Below are 19,031 nucleotides of genomic sequence, written 5' to 3'. Positions count from 1 at the left end.
CAGATGTATACATCGTGTGGTGAGACATTTAAAAATAATCCCCCAGCGCTTTTCACTCCGCCTCCCAACCTTGACCATGTACGGCCCGAAGCAGTCCACGCCTGTTGAGAAGAATGGAGGTTTGAGCAGCCACAGACGGGCAGAGGGCAGGTCTGCCATCCTCGGCACCACTGGCTTCCCTCTCCACTTCATGCACCCAGCGCAAGCTCTCTGGTACTTCTTGATAGCCTGCCTTCCCCGCAGAATCCAATAGTGGCGCCTCATCTCCGCAAGCACCCTATCAGGCCCGGGGTGGTGTAGTTGAGCATCCGTCTCTTTAATGAGGAGCGTGGTAACTGCATGATGTGGATCCAACAGAATCGGGTGAATGTCAGTGGGGCTAGAGCTGCCTAAACGGCGCAGGCGTCCTCCAACCCGTATAAGACCCATTGTGGGGTCTAATTCTGGAGCGAGCGTACTCAGCCTACTGCTGGGGGGCACGGGCTTGCCTGCTCTAAGGCATCTGACTTCTTCAGAGAAGCAGTCTGCTTGGCTGGTCTTCAGCAGGTGGACTTCTGCATCTCGAAGGTCACACAGTGGCGGAGCAGGGTCGGCCGCCGCCCCATGGAGGGACTGCTGAGTAGCCTTGACCAGCTCCCTCCAGTTGCTGAACTGGGTGATGTCTGGTATCTTGAGTGGTGAGCTTGTCTGTGTGAGGGCACAAAAAACACTCTGTTTTAACTCACGACTGTCTTCGGGCTCTGTAGCATTAGGAGTAGGACGTGATGGCCATTCATCCGGTGGGCGGCGAAGGAATGCTGGTCCCTGGATCCAACGACTTGGTGCTGCCAGCTCAGGTAGCGTCTTGCCATGTCTGAGATCGTCGGCTGGATTGTTAGCTGTATCCACATACCCCCAGGTGTGCGAGGCAGTCAATTCCTGGATCTCAGAAACCCGGGTTCCCACGAAGACCTTGAACTTACACGACTGAGAGGTCAGCCAGGTAAGAACTGTCGTGGAGTCAGTCCATAAGCAGGTCTGGGCGATACACAAGGTGAGCTTGCCCACTGTCGAATCTCGAACCCTCCTGAGGCCAGACATTGTCGCATCTTGTCCACTAGAAGCTTGGCTGACTCAGTTGTTGACAGGCTCTGAAGACAATTGTCCACGTAGAAAGACTGTTCGACGGACTGCAGAAAGTCTTCATTTCCTGCAGCATTTTCTTTGACATGTTTTTGCAGAGCAAATGTTGCACAACACGGGCTGCTCGTGGTGCCAAATGGCAAAACCTGCCATTGGTAGACATCAGGCAGTTTCTCCCTTTGCACGTTCCTCCAAACAAACCTCAGCAACGGTCGGTCCTCAGGTAGGAGCCGAACCTGATGGAACATGGCTCTGATGTCTTCACTGATGGCGACAGCTCGTTGAGGGAGAGACCACCATGATTAAAGGAGCAGTCAAAGACCAGACGATGTTTGCCATTGTGATGGACGAGGTGATGAGGTATGAACCATGACTCACTGGAGCTGTCTCCCTCTTCGAGCTTTGTGACACACCCACCATCTATAAGCTTCTGGATCTCTGCGTCATATATTTTAGCTTTGACAGGGTCTTTAAGTAGTCGTCTCTCTGTACTGCGTAGCGTTGGCATCACTGCTTCAACATCTGCTTTCAGTGCTTTACCCGGAGCAGAGGTGTGGCGTAGCGAAGTGTGTCACCAACCTTCACTCTCCTAGTGCGTGCTTCCAAGACGCTCACCGCTTCCTGATCCAGGCGGGACCGCACTGCTAACCGCTCACTACGGAATGGAAGCACATCAAGCTGCCAGAGGCGTTCGACGTGTTGGTAGATGTCGTCTGGTGTTGGCTTGAAGGCGGTGTAGTAGCATGATGCAGCAGGGGACTGTGAACCATCTGGACCCTGAAGTGTCCAGCCGAGTGCTGTACGGATAGCTACAGGTCCTCCCTTTGGGCCAAACCTCACCGGTTCTATGGCAGTGATCAGGTGAGTATAATCTGCGCCGATGAGCAGCAGTGGTTGCACCTTATTGAAGCTCTGCAGTTGTAACCCTCTCAGGTGGCGGTAGCGTCTCTGGAGCGCTGCTATTTGATAGGATTGCTCTGTCAGGGTAAGTTGACCTGCTGTATAGGCCCTTTCGACCAAATGCTGTTCTGATGGTAATGCTGGAGAGGCCACATGAAAGTCAACCGATGCTCCAGTGAGGTGAACAACATCCTGACGAACAGTCCGCAGGGTGAGGGACTCCGCTCTGCCTCTGAGCCCCAGGTCTCGAACTGCAGCTGGGAGGATTATGGTGCGTTCAGCCCCATCATCAAGGATTGCATAGGTCTGCAGTGATTTGGTCCCATGACTGATGATGACCGGCACCACCTTGAGGTATACTTTCCCTCCTTGTATAGAGTTAGCAGCTGAGGTGCAGTCTTTGGGTGTGATGAGGTAGACACGGGGACCTGGCCTGGTGACATCGTGCAGCACTCTCAGGTGGATCTCTTGACACTCACTGCATGGTTTCTTTAAAGTGCAGCTCTCTTGGTCGTGGTTAGTACGGCCACAGTTGCGACACTTCTCAATTTCTTGTGTTGAGCGTTGAATAATGTCTGGACACTGTGACAAGTAGTGCTCGGTGCTTTTGCAGAAGAGACACATCCTCTTAAACCTTTGTTGCTTAGCTGCTGGCCGAGGCATCTCGGCTGATTTGGACTGGTCCGCACCGTGATACACAGAGACAGGCTGAGTTCGAGGCCGGGGAGTAGGGACAGGTCTGTCTCCTTTGGGAGGCGGTGCTCCTTCAGCTCGATGGCGCTGTGCCATTTTTGCGGACAGTCTCTGAGCTTCTGCCTTCACCTTGAGCCAGTCTGCGAGGTCTCTGAGGTTATATGGGTTTAGCGTGCTGGTGCTGAGCCGCCCCTGGATCTGTAGATGCTCCACAAAGTTGTCCCTCATATGTCTAGGGAGTTTGCTAAGTAGTCGGTCAACATGGCCAGTAGACATCACTTCCATCCCATTTGGCCCTTCCAACGGGGTTAGCATTCCCACCAGCAAATCAACGTTGAGGGCGAAGCTCTGGAAGGCTTTGGGGTCTCCAGATTTGAGATCAGGAGAGTTCAGGATGGCTGCAATCTCACTTTGTGCCAACTGATGCGGCTGCCCGTACTGTCTCTGCAGAGCCTGCATGGTGACGGTGTAGGGTTGTGCATAATGTCTGCAAGACTGAGCTATTAGTTTGGCTTCGTCCAGGACCAAGTGTTCCATAAGCACACGGTATTTGTAATGTTCAGAAAGTTCAGTGTGCGGATTGAGCAGATGGTCCAGCGCCATTTTTAAGTCAGCGAACTCTCTCTCACTGTCATGTATTAACTTAGGCAGTTCAGGTACTGGAACTGGCTGTCTGGGGGACTGGACGGTGTACGGTACCTGCAGTGGTGTATACTGGGACTGGGGGCTGTACTGAACCTGTAGAGATGACGCAGGCTGCTGCTGGGTGAAACCAGCGGGGGCAGACACCAGTTGATAGGCTGGCTGAGTTGGAGGAGGAGACAGAGGCTGGTAGAATTGCAGATGTTGGTTCTGCAGTGGCAGTGGCAGCTGGTATATTGGCTGTGTAGAGATGGTTGATGGAGGCTGATAGGCGGTCCTCAGGGGAAGGACAGGGTTGTAGGACGACAGATTGATAACTGGCTGCGCCGACCTGAGTGGGATGTATTGCTGCACTGATGCTGGATTTACTGATGTTGTCTGCATGGGCAGGTATTGCAGCTGTGCAGCTGGTGGCACTCTGTCCTGTACATTGTTAACCGTCGGTGTAGGAGGCTGGTTAGACTGGTAGCCAGATGTAGCTGGTATCTGTGAACTTGTATAACTCACTACTTGTGGTGCTTGAGGAGGAGGCTGCAGCAGGGACACATTCAGCGTAGTGGGGGGAGGCGGTGCCCATACAGATGTCACAGTTGATGGCAGAGACTGCGTCAGTGTGTAGTTCTCCTGTCTACTACCTGGTGTAGGAGTCGTTGCTGCTTGAAGCTTTAATGCTGCAGAGGTGGTATATGGCAGTGTAGACAGTTGTGGCTCGTGTTGAAGTAGTCTAGCTGATCCAAGCTGAAGGTTGGATGGCTGTGGCAGAGGGGTGCTGCAAACTACTCGACCACTTAACCAGGGTGATTGATATGGTGGGATGCTCATATTGAGATGGTCTGGTGGCCGTATACCAGGATAACTGCTTTGATAGCTCTGCTCTGCGGGCGCCACTGATGGGGGGCTCATATGCCCAGCCATATGGTTAGCTGGCTGGGCAAGTCTCTACCGAGCATCGCCATGTCCCACTCGCTCACCTTGTCGGCCGCTCCAGGCGATAAAAGACGATCGGGAATAGCGTGCGCTCCGTGCAGCTGGTCCGCTATACGCACAGACTCGGTCTGTAGGCTCAGTGACTGCAGCTGCTGTGCGCCGACGCTTTCTCTTTGGTCTTTAGCGCGGGCACCGTGAGGAATGAGTGACTGTGGAAGGCTAACCTGGTAGCTTTCTAGCCTAGCTGGAAGCTGTCGCTGTCTTGCTCCGAGTGCGGCGCTGTCCGCGGACGTTATTATCGGCGTGTCCATTTCTCCGTCGCAAGTGAAGAGATCCGGCTCGAAGGACCAATATTGAAGAACTGTGGGGGAAACAGTTGTGCTGGGACCACTTCACCCGTGATCATACTCCGGTTAGGGAATAAGGACACCGTTTCGACGTTTTCAACTTTCTTTATATAAACTTTTTCAGCCGCCGTTCAGTACACACATTTTGTTCAACACGCTGACTTTTTTTAAGGACCCCAAACATCAACATAGCTGCCCTGTAAACTGCCTGACTCAAATGATTCACATATTTAGATGAACATTACATTATACAAATTAACATATTAATAAGGTGTCTTTGCTTACTCACAAGGGGAATTTATAACACTGGCCTTCAGGGCCATCAATGGAACGGCACCCATCTACCTTCAAACACTGGTCAAACCTCATGCCCCGAAGCGAGCACTTCGCTCCTCTACTTCAGCTGGCCGGCTGGTACCACCATCGCTGAAATCAAACAAATGTCGCTCAGCAAAGTCCAGACTCTTCTCTGTTCTGGTCCTCAGTAGTGGAACGAACTCCCGACTAATGTCAGGACAGCAGAGTCATTTGCCATCTTCCGAAAAAGGAAGATCACCTGTTCAGACTTCACCTCGACTCTACATAGCATGACCCACTAACAGTTTGATACATGTCACCAAGCTCAGCTGTCACTCAAGTACTCAGTACTACTGAGACTCAAGTACTGAGTACTACCGAGTACTTCTGAGACTCAAGTACTGAGAACTACTAGGTACTATGTACTGGCAAACAGTTGAGTGCGAAGCACTACATGTCACCAAGCTCAGCTGTCACTCAAGTACTCTGTACTACCGAGTACTACTGAGGCTCAAGTACTGAGAACTACTAGGTACTATGTATTGTTTGAAAAACTCCAACTCCCACTGACTGCTCCTATCGGCAAATCAGAGCGCACCTGCTATCACTTCTGAGTGAGACAGAGAGAGATAGACAGACATGTGTCTCCATTTTAAAGTTTAAATTGAGTTTCTAGGTGAAAGTATGCCTGAGCAGAAGATGTTTGACAAAAAAAACGACATTTCCCACTGACTGCTCCTTCCTGTCCACCAATCAGAGCACACCTGCTGTCAGTTATCAAGATCAGAGCCCCAGAGTGCCGTCACCATAGCAACGGCCCTTGGTCCGTGTGTATGACTGCCTTCAAGCCTCACTCTGCCTCTCACTATCTCTCCATTTCGGCTTCACGGAGGGTCCAAACAAAAGCTTGCCACGCTCACACCGAAACTCCTATCGCCAAGATTTTCACACCGTTAGCGCCACAAGACTCTGCTGAAGACACTGATGCCATTTTGCATATTTTTTCCTAGTGTCAGAAATGTGGACGCTAGGGCAAGTTAGAAATGCTGCTCATTTCAGGTTTCTTTGAAAATCTGCTTCTCAATTTGTATTGCAGTCAATTGGGAGAACAACCGACGTGGCTGCGCTTAGAGGTTGCTAGTTCAAATTCTGTAAATGTCACAGAGTTTTTGAGCACATTGTGAGAGACAGGACAATATCACGTCTGTAGAGTGAAGATTGTGGCCGGGAGGAGTTTGGAAAGGAAAAAAATCTGAAGTATTTCGAGGAGCCCTCACACTCTAAGCGATGATGTCACCCACTCTAGCCCAGAAGGTTCTGCGCAATACACGCCCATTATAATCTCATGATTTCTCCCAAAACGATTATGGTCATTGAACAGTGATTGATCAAAAACTATATGACCTATTGAAACGCGGATTGACACACCAGGACACAAGACTTGTGTCTACGTTTTAGAGTTTAAATGGAGTTTCTAGGTGAAAGTATGACTGAGCAGCAGGCGTTTGAAAGGCTACAATTTCTGCTCTCTTTTTTTCGTCCGTCCCATTCATTCCTATGGGAGTTTTTGCGGTGACTTACGTCGCGAAAAATTAATATTCTGGACATCTTTTAAATAGCACACCGATCCCGATCAAGCCGCACGTTTTGATATAACATTCGCCTAGGTGCTCGCTTTTGTTTGGGACGAGTAGCGAATCAAAAAAGGGAGGAGGAAGAATACGAAAAAACACGCAAGATTCAAATAGCACCTACTGTTTGTTGTCTACAAACAGTAGGTGGCTGTGCTTCGCACTGCCTCCCTAATTAAAGAATTAAAAAGCTCAGAATTATTTCTGTGTGGAAATGACACTAAACATCACGTCAATGAAGGAGAAAGCATTAACTTTAATGAACTACAGTGTGAGCAGGACTGAGGCCCCATCAGAGCTGAGGTGGACCAGAATCAGAACTGAGGTTGAATCTTCAAATCTTTTGTCTGAACAACACTGAACAGGAGTTAATACAAAACTAGAAAATTCCCCCGCCGGGAAATTTTGAGAGGGAGGCAGTGGGCCACCGCCCGGGGGTAAAAGTTTAAAGTTTAAACGGAGTTTCTAGGTGAAAGAATGACCGAGCAGACGACGTTTGACTCAAAAAACTACATTTCCCACTACTAAATGTAGTTTTTACTACATTCCTGTCCACCAATCAGAGCACACCACTCCTGTCTCCATTTTAAAGTTTAAATGGAGTTTCTAGGTGAAAGTATGCCCGAGCAGAAGAGGTTTGACTAAAAAAACGACATTTCCCATTACTAAATGTAGTTTTTAGTACATTCCTGTCCACCAATCAGAGCACACCACTCGTGTCTCCATTTTAAAGTTTAAATGGAGTTTCTAGGTGAAAGTATGGACGAGAAGAAGACGTTTGACTAAAAAAACTACATTTCCCACTACTAAATGTAGTTCTTAGTACATTCCTGTCCACTAATCAGAGCACACCACTCGTGTCTCCATTTTAAAGTTTAAATGGAGTTTCTAGGTGAAAGTATGGACGAGCAGAAGACGTTTGACTAAAAAAACTACATATCCCATTACTAAATGTAGTTTTTAGTACATTCTTGTCCACCAATCAGAGCACACCACTCGTGTCTCCATTTTAAAGTTTAAATGGAGTTTCTAGGTGAAAGTATGGACGAGCAGAAGACGTTTGACTAAAAAAACTACATATCCCACTACTAAATGTAGTTTTTAGTACATTCTTGTCCACCAATCAGAGCACACCTGCTGTCAGTTATGAAGATCAGTGCCCCACAGTGCTGTCACCATGGCAACGGCCCTTGCTGCGTGTGTATGACTGCTTTGGAGCCTCTCTCTGCTTCTTTCTATCGCTCCATTCCCCCTCTGCGGAAGGTCCGAACAAAAGCTTGCCACGCTCACACCGAAACTCCTATCGCCAAAATTTCCGCACCGTTAGCGCCACAAGACTCGGCTGAAGACACTGATGACTTTTATTTTTTCCTAGTGTCAGAAATGTGGACGCTAGGGCGAGTTAGAAATGCTGTTCATATCAGGTTTCTTTGAAAATCTGCTTCTCAATTAACATTGGAGCGGATGAGGAGAAAAAAAGACTTGGCCGCGCTTAGAGGTTGCTAGTTCAAATTCTGTAAATCTCACAGAGATTTTGAGCACATTGTGAGAGACAGGACAAGTTTGTCTACAAAATTGGAAAATATCACGTCTGTAGAGTGAAGATTGTGGCCGGGAGGAGTTTGGAAAGGAAAAAAATCTGAGAAGCCCTCACACTCTAACTGATGATGTCACGCACTCTAGCCCAGAAGGTTCCGCGCAATACACACCCATTATAATCTCATGATTTCTCCCAAAACAATCATGGTCATTGAACAGTCATTGATCAAAAACTATATGAGCTATTGAAACGCGGATTGACACACCAGGACACAATACTTGTGTCTACGTTTTAGAGTTTAAATGGAGTTTCTAGGTGAAAGTATGACTGAGCAGCAGGCGTTTGAAAAGCTACAATTTCTGCTCTCTTTTTTTCGTCCGTCCCATTCATTCCTATGGGAGTTTTTGCGGTGATTAATATTCTGGACTTCTTTTTAATAGCACACCGATCCCGATCAAGCCGCACGTTTTGATGTAACATTCGCCTAGGTGCTCGTTTTCGTTTGGTAGTTTTAGGGAATCAAAAAATGGTAAGAAGAGCCACCTACTGTTTGTCTCTGCAAACAGTAGGTGGCTGTGCTTAGCACTGCCTCCCTAATTATATAAAACACAGAAATGCAGAAAATTATCTAATTAGAGAAACTGGAACTAGAACATGTTTTCTGATTTATTAAATAAAAGACTGATAATCAATGTTCTGCTGATTATCTAGTGGATGTGTGTGTGTGTGTGTTTGTGTGTGTGTGTGTGTGTGTGTGTGTGTGTGTGTGTGTGTGTGTGTGTTTATTAAAATACTGGATGAAAGTATAAACCAAATGTTGTCAAAATGAAGTGAAACATAAACAAACCTCCACTTTGGTTGAAGTGCTGCTTTGTAACTTCAATTTTGTTTTTGTCGGCATGCTGAACACCCACACAGATCTCAGTGTGACTCTGCCAGTACTGAGGATCATCTTCTTTGATTCTGCTCATCCAGTCCTGTTTGGGTTCTGCTCTCATGGTGTTGCTGTCATAGTGAATTATCTCAACGTCATCAACCAATGCAACAGCCACAAACTCTGGGAAGTTTGGGACTCCAGAGGATGCCGTGTTGAAATACTCCAGAGAGTGAATCTCTGCAACACAAGATGAACGTCATGATCTCAGTTTTTATCTTCAACAAATCACTGAACAATGTTGTTTTCCTGCACACACAATCCAAAAGAACTACTTCTCTCTCTCTTCTATTGCTGTTTGTTATTTTTCATATTCAACTAATAGGTTTTATTTTGTTTGATGTTGTCGTCAGAGTGTTTGTGGATTTCAGATGTTTGAGTATAAAAGTTATTTTTTTAAATACAGAAAGAACCAAGAAACCAAATCTGACCGTTTGTCCCTCACTTTCATAAATCTTGATTTCTGTAAACTGAAGTTAAATCTCAACATCGTTGTTAAACAACATGTTGTGTGAAACCAAATCCTCTCAGCTTTATATTCCAGAATATTCTGATATATTAATATTTGTTCTACATCAGCCGATAGCATTTTTAATATAAACACATAACATGAACAGACTTCATACAGATTCATTAGCTACTGTTTTTAAAAATGAAATAGCTCCCTCTGGAGGACAAACTATGTAATGGAGACGCTGCTCATGAATTACCTCAAACTTTGTCATTTCTTCACCTGGAATTCTTCTTACTTATCACACAATATTTATACACACTGATATGATATATATGTAATATGATAATATGTGCTAATACGGATGATTTGTGAGTGAAGTTCTACTAAACAGCTTCAGATCTGACCAAACCAACTCAGTAGTGACGTACTACATTCAAACAGACGAGTGTTTCAGTGTGGAGACACATTTCATCCCGAACTTGGAGGAAGTCCTGGAGCTGAACAGCAAAGACGACCGAAAGAAGCGTCGGCTCATATAAACAGGGCTTAAAGACATGACGCAGTTCTTCTGTTACAAGCGAGCAACTTAAAAGCCAACAACTAAAGTGTGGACTCACCTGCGGCCGCGCTGTGGAGGCCGACGGCCAGGAGAAGAAGCACAGTCCACGTCTCCATCGTCACCTGTCCTTCTCAAGCTGTCTTCAACTCTTCACTTGTTATTATTGTGGAGGCAAAGTGATAACGTCCGAGCTGCTGCTCTATCCGGGCTGAAGTGAGGCTGAGACCAGGAAGAGCGCTGACTTCACCCTCCGTCTGAGCCAATGGGGATTTTAGCTGAGCACCGACGTCACTAATAGGCGGGTAAAGCTACTGAGGTTAATAACGAAAGTGAAAGTGGAGCGATGTTGTTTCAGCCTGCGTGAGAGGACGCTGAAGACCCTTTATTCTGGTTTCTCAACGCTGTCCGCACCTGAAAGGAGCATTTAACCTCCTGCTGCTCAGCTCTGCTGTGATCATCTGCAGGCTAATGCAATGTAATGTGCAGAAATGTTTGAATGAAGCTCACATACACTGCAGTAAACAAGAGCTCCAAGTGTGTCTTCATTGATGTTTGTCTTTTAGCAAAATGGCGCCTGGCGTCAGTAGAAACAGCGAGAAACTGAGAGTTCCTTCGTTGTGTTGAGGAAGTGTCTGTTAGCTTCACGGAGTTTGTGACCAGTTATAAGCTGGTCACAAACTCCTGATTCCTTGTCAGTTCCTTCTGTGTATTTGGTCTAGTATGTTCCTTGTGGTTTAATCGCATCCCGGCCTATGCGATTAAACCATTGCAGCGTATCCAGAACGCTGCAGCACGCCTTATCTTCAATCTACCCAAATTCTCCCACGTGACCCCCCTCCTCCGTGACCTCCACTGGCTCCCTGTTGCAGCACGCATCCAATTCAAGACGATGACACTGGCCTTCAGGGCCATCAATGGAACGGCACCTGCTTACCTTCAAACACTGGTCAAACCTCATGCCCCGAAGCGAGCACTCCGCTCCTCTACTTCAGCTGGCCGGCTGGTACCACCATCGCTGAAATCAAACAAATGTCGCTCAGCAAAGTCCAGACTCTTCTCTGTTCTGGCGCCTCAGTGGTGGAACGAACTCCCGACCAATGTCAGGACAGCAGAGTCATTTGCCATCTTCCGAAAAAGGCTCAAGACTCACCTGTTCAGACTTCACCTCGACTCTACATAGCATGACCCACTAACACCCTCCCTCGACCCCCCCCCCCCCCCGCAAAAAAAAAAAAAAAAAAAACTCGGATCGTAGCACTGTTACTCTTGAAGTACTACTTTACTCAGATGAGGACCTAACACTTGTTCTATTTTTAGCTCTTACTGCATCGGCAATGATACGTCGTGGTTTCTTTGTTTCCTTCTTTTGACAAATGTACTTATTGTAAGTCGCTTTGGACAAAAGCGTCTGCTAAATGACCTAAATGTAAATGTAAATGTAAATGTGGTCCAGCCTGTTATCCCTGCTGTCGGATTCCTTTTTGTGGGTTTTTGCCTGACTGTTTTTGGGACTCTTGTTTTTTTGCTTAGGAAAGTGTCAACTGAAGAAGTGACCCGGAAGTAAACAAGTGGCCGCCATGATAAAAATGAATTCTCTAAATTTGAAGGAAGGGAGCTGCAGTGCTTCCTTTCAGATCTCCTTTAGCATAGGATGCAACAGATCTTCCTTTACGAAAGGAAAGGAGATTACACCGACCCACAATTCCTTGTGAGGGCAACATTTAAAGTGAATGAATGTGATGATCTTGGGTTTTGTTTGTTTCTCCTGTTTTGTAATTTCTGTCTCTTGTTGTTGTTGGTTTCCTGTTTTATTTGGTAGTCCTTCTGTCTTGTGTTGTCCTTCTTTACTTCCTGTTGCTTCAGTTAGCATAAAAATGTCAAAAATCAATATCCTTCATATCAATAGACTGCGATCACAAGATCTGTAAGCATATATGGAATCACAAAAAGACCATTTTAGAATATCAGACAATTTATTGACAAAAAAAAAACAAAGTAGAAAAGCAATAAAATTGAGCAACTTAGTTGTGCAATCATCTACTTCATGCAACACCAGAAGTGATTCTGAGCATCGCTGCTCAGTTTCTACCAAACTAAGAGAGCAGACGTCCGCTGTCCCAAAACACCAGCAGGACATACTTTCAGAAACATCTCATTTCATTTTCACCATCATAAATATTAATATATAAAAAATATAAATATATTTCAAAAACACATCAAAAGAGATGAAACAACCAGATCTCATGTGAACAAATAATAATTTATTTCCTTTATGGGCGCCTTTCTAAACACTCAAGGTCACCATACAAAGTCAAATAAAAACAATGAGAGCATCAATCAGACATTCATCACAGCGAGCAAACCCTAATAAAACAGTGTAGAAGGAGCAACTGAATTAGAGGGAGGAGGCTTGTCTAAATAGATATGTTTTCCAGTGAGATTAGAAAGTGGGGATGAAAGTGGAGTGTTGGATGTCATGAGACATATAATAAACGGCACATTTCCACGTGCTGTCGTTAAGCATTTTAGGCTTTTCCCACGTCGTTAAGCCACAGCGAAGCGGTTGCATGACTAAGTTAGATTTAGGAAAACTTCACGGGCGGGCTTCAAATCAGTATGTAATCTACGCTGCATACGTAATGAAACAAGTTAACAGGAAACGCGTCGTGAAACTATGAACTTTTAAAAGAAAGCAGCAACGCTCCGGGACACGGGTCTGGGACACGGGTCTGGGACACGGGTCTGGGACACGGGTCTGGGACACGGGTCTGGGACACGGGTCTGGGACACCAGTCTCCTTGGTGCAAGTCGTGTGTTTGTTTGACCCTCCACCGGCAGACTCACGTTCTAAACGTCCTCACTTGTTCACGACGCTGCTTCTTCATGCAGATGCGTTTACGTTGCAGTGCAGACGGCGTGGCGTACGAACGACTAACAAGAAGCTAGAAAGGCGTTCTTATTGCAGCGACGGGACGACGAATTGTTGCGTCAATCATTCGCCGGTTGGAGAAAACAGGCTGTTTGACACATCATCATATTCCAGACACACGAAGAAAAACCTCTAGGAAGTCAATCATCGTAAAAACAAACTTACGTTTTCAAGAAATATACAAACTATTTACACAACTGGAAAATGTGTGTGTGTGTGTGTGTGTCGGGCAGTGATGGGCAGTAACGCGTTAGAAGTAACGCGTTACTGTAATCCAATTACTTTTCAAATAACGAGTAAAGTAAAGGATTACAATTGCAAAAATAGTAATTCGATTACTTTTACCTTCCTGCAAGCAGCCTGCGTTACTGCGTTACTAAACCGTGATTTATCTTTGCCACGTGACACTCTCTCATGAGTCGACTCGTGACAATGACGTAGCGGCGCGACGTCTAGAAGTAAACAACAGACACGTGTGTGCAAGACATGGAGTGCGGGAGAAAGAGCGAACATGGAGCATTTAATTCATGGAAGTTCAGACATTACTTTGAGTTTGACTCGGTAAAAGATGTAAAAAACATTAACGTCCGCTGTACACTCTGCGTGGGAAGAAAGATTTTGTCTACAGCGAAAAATTCCACCTCAAATCTGAGCAAGCACCTAGCAAGCCGGCACAAGAATGTGAAACTCACTGAGACACCCCGAAATCCCGACATGGCCGCTGCAGCAACAGAGGGACCCTCTCCTGCTAAACAGGTGAAAATAGATTTAAGAGCGTCAGCGACAGGACTTAGTGCCGCTGAACTGAAGAAGCTTGTCGCTGGCTATATTGTCGAGGACATGTTGCCCATTTCCACTGTAGACTCTGATTCATTCCGACGCCTAAATGTGGCATGCAACAGCATTTTCTGTTTTGGTAAACGCATTACTCCTCTCTGCACTGCAACTGTTAAAAGATGTAAATGTTAATAGAGACTTTGGTTTTAATTATTTTATTGCTGTATTTTATTTACATCTATTCGAATGAAGGTGTGTATACACACCAAAACGATTTTCTTTAAATGAGACTGTTGCATTTAATTTATTTTTTTGTTTGCAATGTGCATAGTTAAAAAGATTGAGTAATAAAAACAAGTTTTAAAAAAAGCGTATTGAGGTTGTGTATAGCTAGTGTATTTTTGAAAAGTAAAAAGTAAAGTAATTAGTAAAGTAACTAATTACTTTTGAAAATAAGTAATCAGTAAAGTAACTGGATTACTTTCTTGGATAAGTAATCAGTAATCAGTAACTAATTACTTTTTCCAAGTAACTTGACCAACACTGGTGTCGGGGTCGGCAACACCGATCCAACAACGGAGAGAAAAACGCTAATATCTGTTATCTCTCGTTATCATCAAACTGCCGGATGCTACGAGTGTAGATATGAAAATGTGAATGCACGTTCATGGATGTGTGTCGACATGTGAATTTACATTTGTGAAAAGCCTGACAGCATTAAAAAGCATTTAAAAGTATTAAAGTTCAGCTATGCTGTATTATTTATAGATGAACACAAACCTCAAAATTCATTTTGTAAACTAAAACAAAAAGCAAAAATCCAAATCGTACTTGTAAAATATATACCAACCTAATTTTGAAATGTCGTTTTCCAATCAATGAGCATCTACGATGACATCACCGACAGCATCGATAATCCTCGGACAAGTCGCTTTTCAAATTACGCATCGTCATTTGATACATTTTTAATTCTCAAATATTGATTATTGCTCCTTTTAAAGCCTTGTTGCGTTTGGCAACGTTAATGTTTTGGCTACATGAATTTAGGGGACATTAAACCGGTTTTGTGGTTCAAATCGATTTCAGATTGTGTCAAACTTTGTACATAACAGAGTCTGAAGTTATGGACTGAAGTTCACCCTCCTCTTCCTGCAGTCACTCACATCTGTCAAATATACAAGCATTAAAAATGATGAGTGCAAAATGTAATAATATGGCAATAAGGTATCAGAAATGGAATGTGTGAAACCACTGGGATAGTACAGACGTCACACATTAGTTACCTTTTATCCAACGGTGTGTTGCTGCTTGAACTCTCCGGGTCTGAAGAGACCAAAATACAAAACAATAGTCAAGTAAAGGACAAAATCAGATAAAGAAGCGTTTTGTACGGACAGACAGATGGATATGGACCTGATCGGTTAATCAATGATCCTGTAGTTGAAGTCTCATATGGGGTCTTCTTGTCTAAAAAACAGAACAAAATAAATCAACACAACGCCAATCCTGGGTGACTGTCATGACATTCTCTAGTCTACAGTATTATTACTCACATATATATATATATACACATTCACAGTATATCTGCAGCATCATACTAGCCTACCTTTTATTTTGTATTCATTTCATTCTTATTATTTTCTACTTAACCTTTTCACTATACAATGTATTGATATTGTAGTTGAACAACATAATTTGTAAGCAATAAAGTACACAAATAAGAGAATCCTCCTTCACCGCAACATTTCATTCATTCATCCTTCCATGCAGTTGGAATGAAAATTTAAAATATAGGGAGCGACTGCTTTTCAAGTGATTATTACTTTTAACTGTTATTATTATTTAAAGTTTGAATCGGGAATTAAAGCTCAGTGTAAACCACAGTCGGTATGAGGATCTAGTCAAAGAATAACATTTTAAATACAATCTACAACAACCTCTGTTTATTTAGATGAGGTAATCTGGAATTAAAAATAAAAGATGACACTCTCAACTATATCTACATTGTTTAGAAATGAAGTTTAAACTGTTTCCAATGACTTTGCTGCATTGAACCGACACACAGCACCAACTCTTATCTAGTAACAACTTGAACACTCATCAGCATGAACGCAGACTTTGTTAAGTACGTGAGAGACCAGACGACATGGTGACTACAGCAGCAGCAGCAGAGGGCGCTGTTTCTCTGAGCCTTACACCCCATGCTGCTGGTCGCTTCACATTTTGTTTTCAGCAGGAATTAAACCTTGACCAACTTTAGCACTCAGTGAAAGCCACTTTTGGAAATCAACGCAACAAAAAAAAAGTTAAATATAATAAAACAAGATGTACTAACAAGTATGCGGGCATTTGTCTGAAAGAAAAACTGGGATTAAACAAAATACATGAAAAATAGGAGCAAATGTGATGAAATCTGAATCTGACAATAAAAATATAATGAATGTTGAACTTGAATATGAGTTTGTGTCTTCTAGTCGTGACCTTATAGCGCTTGTTGTTGAAGTTTGCTGGATAAAGTCACCAACTCAAAGCCTGAACTCAAGAAGAGATGAGACAACGTCTCCGTTTGGGTCTTACAGTTCCTCTTTTTGTAAACCACGAATCCAATCACAGCGAGGACGAGAGCAAGAAGTACGACTGCAGCGATGACGATGATGACGGTGGTCATGTCAGTGGGCTTCTCTGTTGAGCACAAAACAAGAGGAAATAGTCACAACCTGAACAGATGAAGCAGGTTCCAGGAGAAGAACCTCCATTTGTCAACCGGACCACAATCCTGTATTCAGTGTGTTTGTTGGTCCTTTTGAAAACGTGATCCTGACTGATCTCCTGACAGATACATACATTCATCCAGTTATTAAAGGGGCCCTATTATGCTATTTTTCCACAAGTTAATATAAGTTATTGATGTCTCCAAACCTGGTCTTTGAATTCCTCAACTGGAAAAAACAATCGGAACATGTATTTCGGAGTGGATCACACTCCTCATTTTCAGCTTTTTTGCCCCACTTTTTCAAACGGGTGATTCTGTCAGGGGTGTAGCCTTATGTTAATGAGATGACCCCTGACCCCGCTCCTACTGAGGAAGTGGTTGTGTCTCTCCGCCCCGTGCTGTCCGCGTCCAGCTTGTTGCCATGGTTATGGTTCTACGCTACAAACTAACAGCGGTCCAGCCGTACCGCTTCGAACCGGACTCCGACCCAGAACCAGGACCAGCTCCTGTAGAAGTTCTACGCCGCGGATGCAGCAGGACGTTTCTGAATGGTTAGTTAACATGTCTGTGTAACGTTTTGGACGGTAACTCGATGTGTGTTAGCGTAGCTAGCGCTAGCCACAATGACGCTCATGCTGCGTTCTTCGCTCTATAAGTAACGTATCTGTGAGCTATTTTCGGCAACAATTAATATCGTTAGTAGTGCTTTGTTGTTGACAGTTCACAGTTGCATGTTTTCAAATGGGGACGCAACATTATATTTAAACGGATGAAAACCCGATGAAAACAGCGTCCTGTATGCGGGCAGTTTGTTTACATCACATTAACGGGATTAAAAACTTGATCCTCTACACACATAAAGATATACAAGGAACAGGGTTTGGACAGTATCATGTCGTCCTCCAGAATTATGTGCTGAATTGTGAATTATAGGCTGTGTGCTGTGTTTTATAAACGTGATTGTGCTCCATCTCAACATTACGTGCTAAACTTACTGTTACAAAATTCAAACATGAGGTTTACACCTCAGCCGTCCGTCAGGTTACCATATTAACAAGATGTGTTGTTGAAATGCTCAAATTCTATATTCATCTAGGTGACCATGTGGGCCTTCAGACACCGAACACGTCTGCTGCATGGAGACACCACAGGTAATGTTACTTTGTTACACCAAGTTGTCTGTTGAGATTATTATTCATATAACATGACGATTATCATGATTCACACTAGGTAAGAAGACGGATGCAGCAGCTGGAGGAGGAAGAGGCTTGCATGAGGAGGAAGAGGCTTGCATGGTGGGACATCCTGGTCGTCTGTCTGAATGTTCTCTCTCCAAAACGCATGAAATATATATACAGCTGGTTATGGTGCTTTACACGTAAGAGGAATACAGCAGTCTGTTGTTTGTTCATCAATTGTGTTTTATAAAAAATAAATCCCTCTATGCAACATATTATGCAGTCTTCCTGACCATTACTTCAGTAATATTAACCATGACACATTTTACAATTACTGTAAAGACTTTATTGTCAAATTAATCAGCAGTTGAAATTCCCAGTTATCTCAGAACACAAACGCAAACTGTTTGTGTCCGACTCTGCAGGGTCATATCAAGCTCTTTTGAAGTCAGGGAAGAGCTGCCCTCCAAAGTATCCTTCTCCTCTACCGGGTCCAGGCGAGCTCTCTGTGATGGTCTCCTTATTGGAGTGGTTGTGAAACAGGTCTGGAACCATGGCTGTGCCAACACCAAAGTCCTTGCAGGACACAGTAGCTGTAACAGAGTTGTATGGAGGAATGAAACCCATGATATCACATAATAGAAATACACATCTGCACAACTACTAGTAGTTGCTGTTAAACCAGATCTAAAGTAGGCTACATGTCAGGATACACACCTTTACTTGGGTAAGGAGCCTGTAGTCCTCCTAGACAGGTGACTGCCAACAGTAGCTGTGGTGGGTCGCTGTGGGACGCTGATGGGAGCTGCTGCTCTGTAAGCAGACAGACAGTCAGACAGACAGTCAGAGTTTACCACTACATCTGAAATGTGGAACACGTTACTATTTCACTATAACTGATGTTGTGACGCGCCAATAGCTCGTAAAATCCCTTCGTTAGCGGTTTGGTGACGTTGTCTTTGCATCGGCGTGTATAAACAAACACAGATCAGCTGCTCTTGCTGCCGCATTCAAGCTACAAAACGTTCCCAAGCAAACTGATGTCTAGCGTTATTTTACAGGTTTGGGCCCCCGCAGTACTACGTATCGTTAACGGTCCTCAATATCAATACAATGGAAGCGTTTAACGCAACACGCCAATGCTAACTTTAGCGCAACACGCCAATGCTAACACACCAATGCTAAGAAAGCAACGGTAAACTGTAACACGGCATATTACATACTATTTAGTAACTTACCGCTTCAGTGTCTATGGTTGGCTCTCGGACTGTCGGTACTGATCCAAACTTTAGCCCCAGGTTAGAGGCATATCCTGAGCTGTAGCGACCCATGTTGTCAAAGCTCCTGTCGGTGAAGTGCGTCGCACACACAAACACACATTTACGGAC

General features: G+C 44.5%; 1 protein-coding gene and 2 long non-coding RNA genes across 3 annotated transcripts in view; 1 reads left to right on the top strand and 2 right to left on the bottom strand.

Moving 5' to 3' along the window:
• LOC311027496 (DLA class I histocompatibility antigen, A9/A9 alpha chain-like) overlaps window positions 1-11,248 on the bottom strand; it is a gene marked incomplete at its 3' end in the record, with an annotated part of 34,318 nt that extends 23,070 nt beyond the window's left edge. Inside the window, exon 1 of the mRNA XM_084031518.1 lies at window positions 10,105-11,248. Coding sequence (XP_083887644.1) covers window positions 10,105-10,162 — 58 coding nt within the window. The 5' untranslated portion in view covers window positions 10,163-11,248. The remainder of the gene's footprint in view (window positions 1-10,104) is intronic.
• A 5,584-nt stretch (window positions 11,249-16,832) lies between these two features.
• On the top strand, window positions 16,833-17,741 carry LOC311028083. The gene is made up of 3 exons (XR_014598686.1): window positions 16,833-17,016; window positions 17,562-17,616; window positions 17,696-17,741. It is a non-coding gene; the product is annotated as an uncharacterized lncRNA (long non-coding RNA).
• Window positions 17,742-18,099: 358 nt separating this feature from the next.
• On the bottom strand, window positions 18,100-19,022 carry LOC311028087. Its single transcript, XR_014598689.1, has 3 exons — window positions 18,882-19,022; window positions 18,361-18,456; window positions 18,100-18,236 (listed from the first exon to the last, which is right to left on the bottom strand). It is a non-coding gene; the product is annotated as an uncharacterized lncRNA (long non-coding RNA).
• Between the last annotated feature and the right edge of the window lie 9 nt (window positions 19,023-19,031).

Source organism: Eutrigla gurnardus (genome assembly GCF_963514095.1).
Source record: "Eutrigla gurnardus genome assembly, chromosome: 17".
Lineage (NCBI taxonomy): Eukaryota > Metazoa > Chordata > Actinopteri > Perciformes > Triglidae > Eutrigla > Eutrigla gurnardus.
Note: the sequence above shows the minus strand (reverse complement) of the source record. Positions and strands in the feature narration are given on the sequence as shown.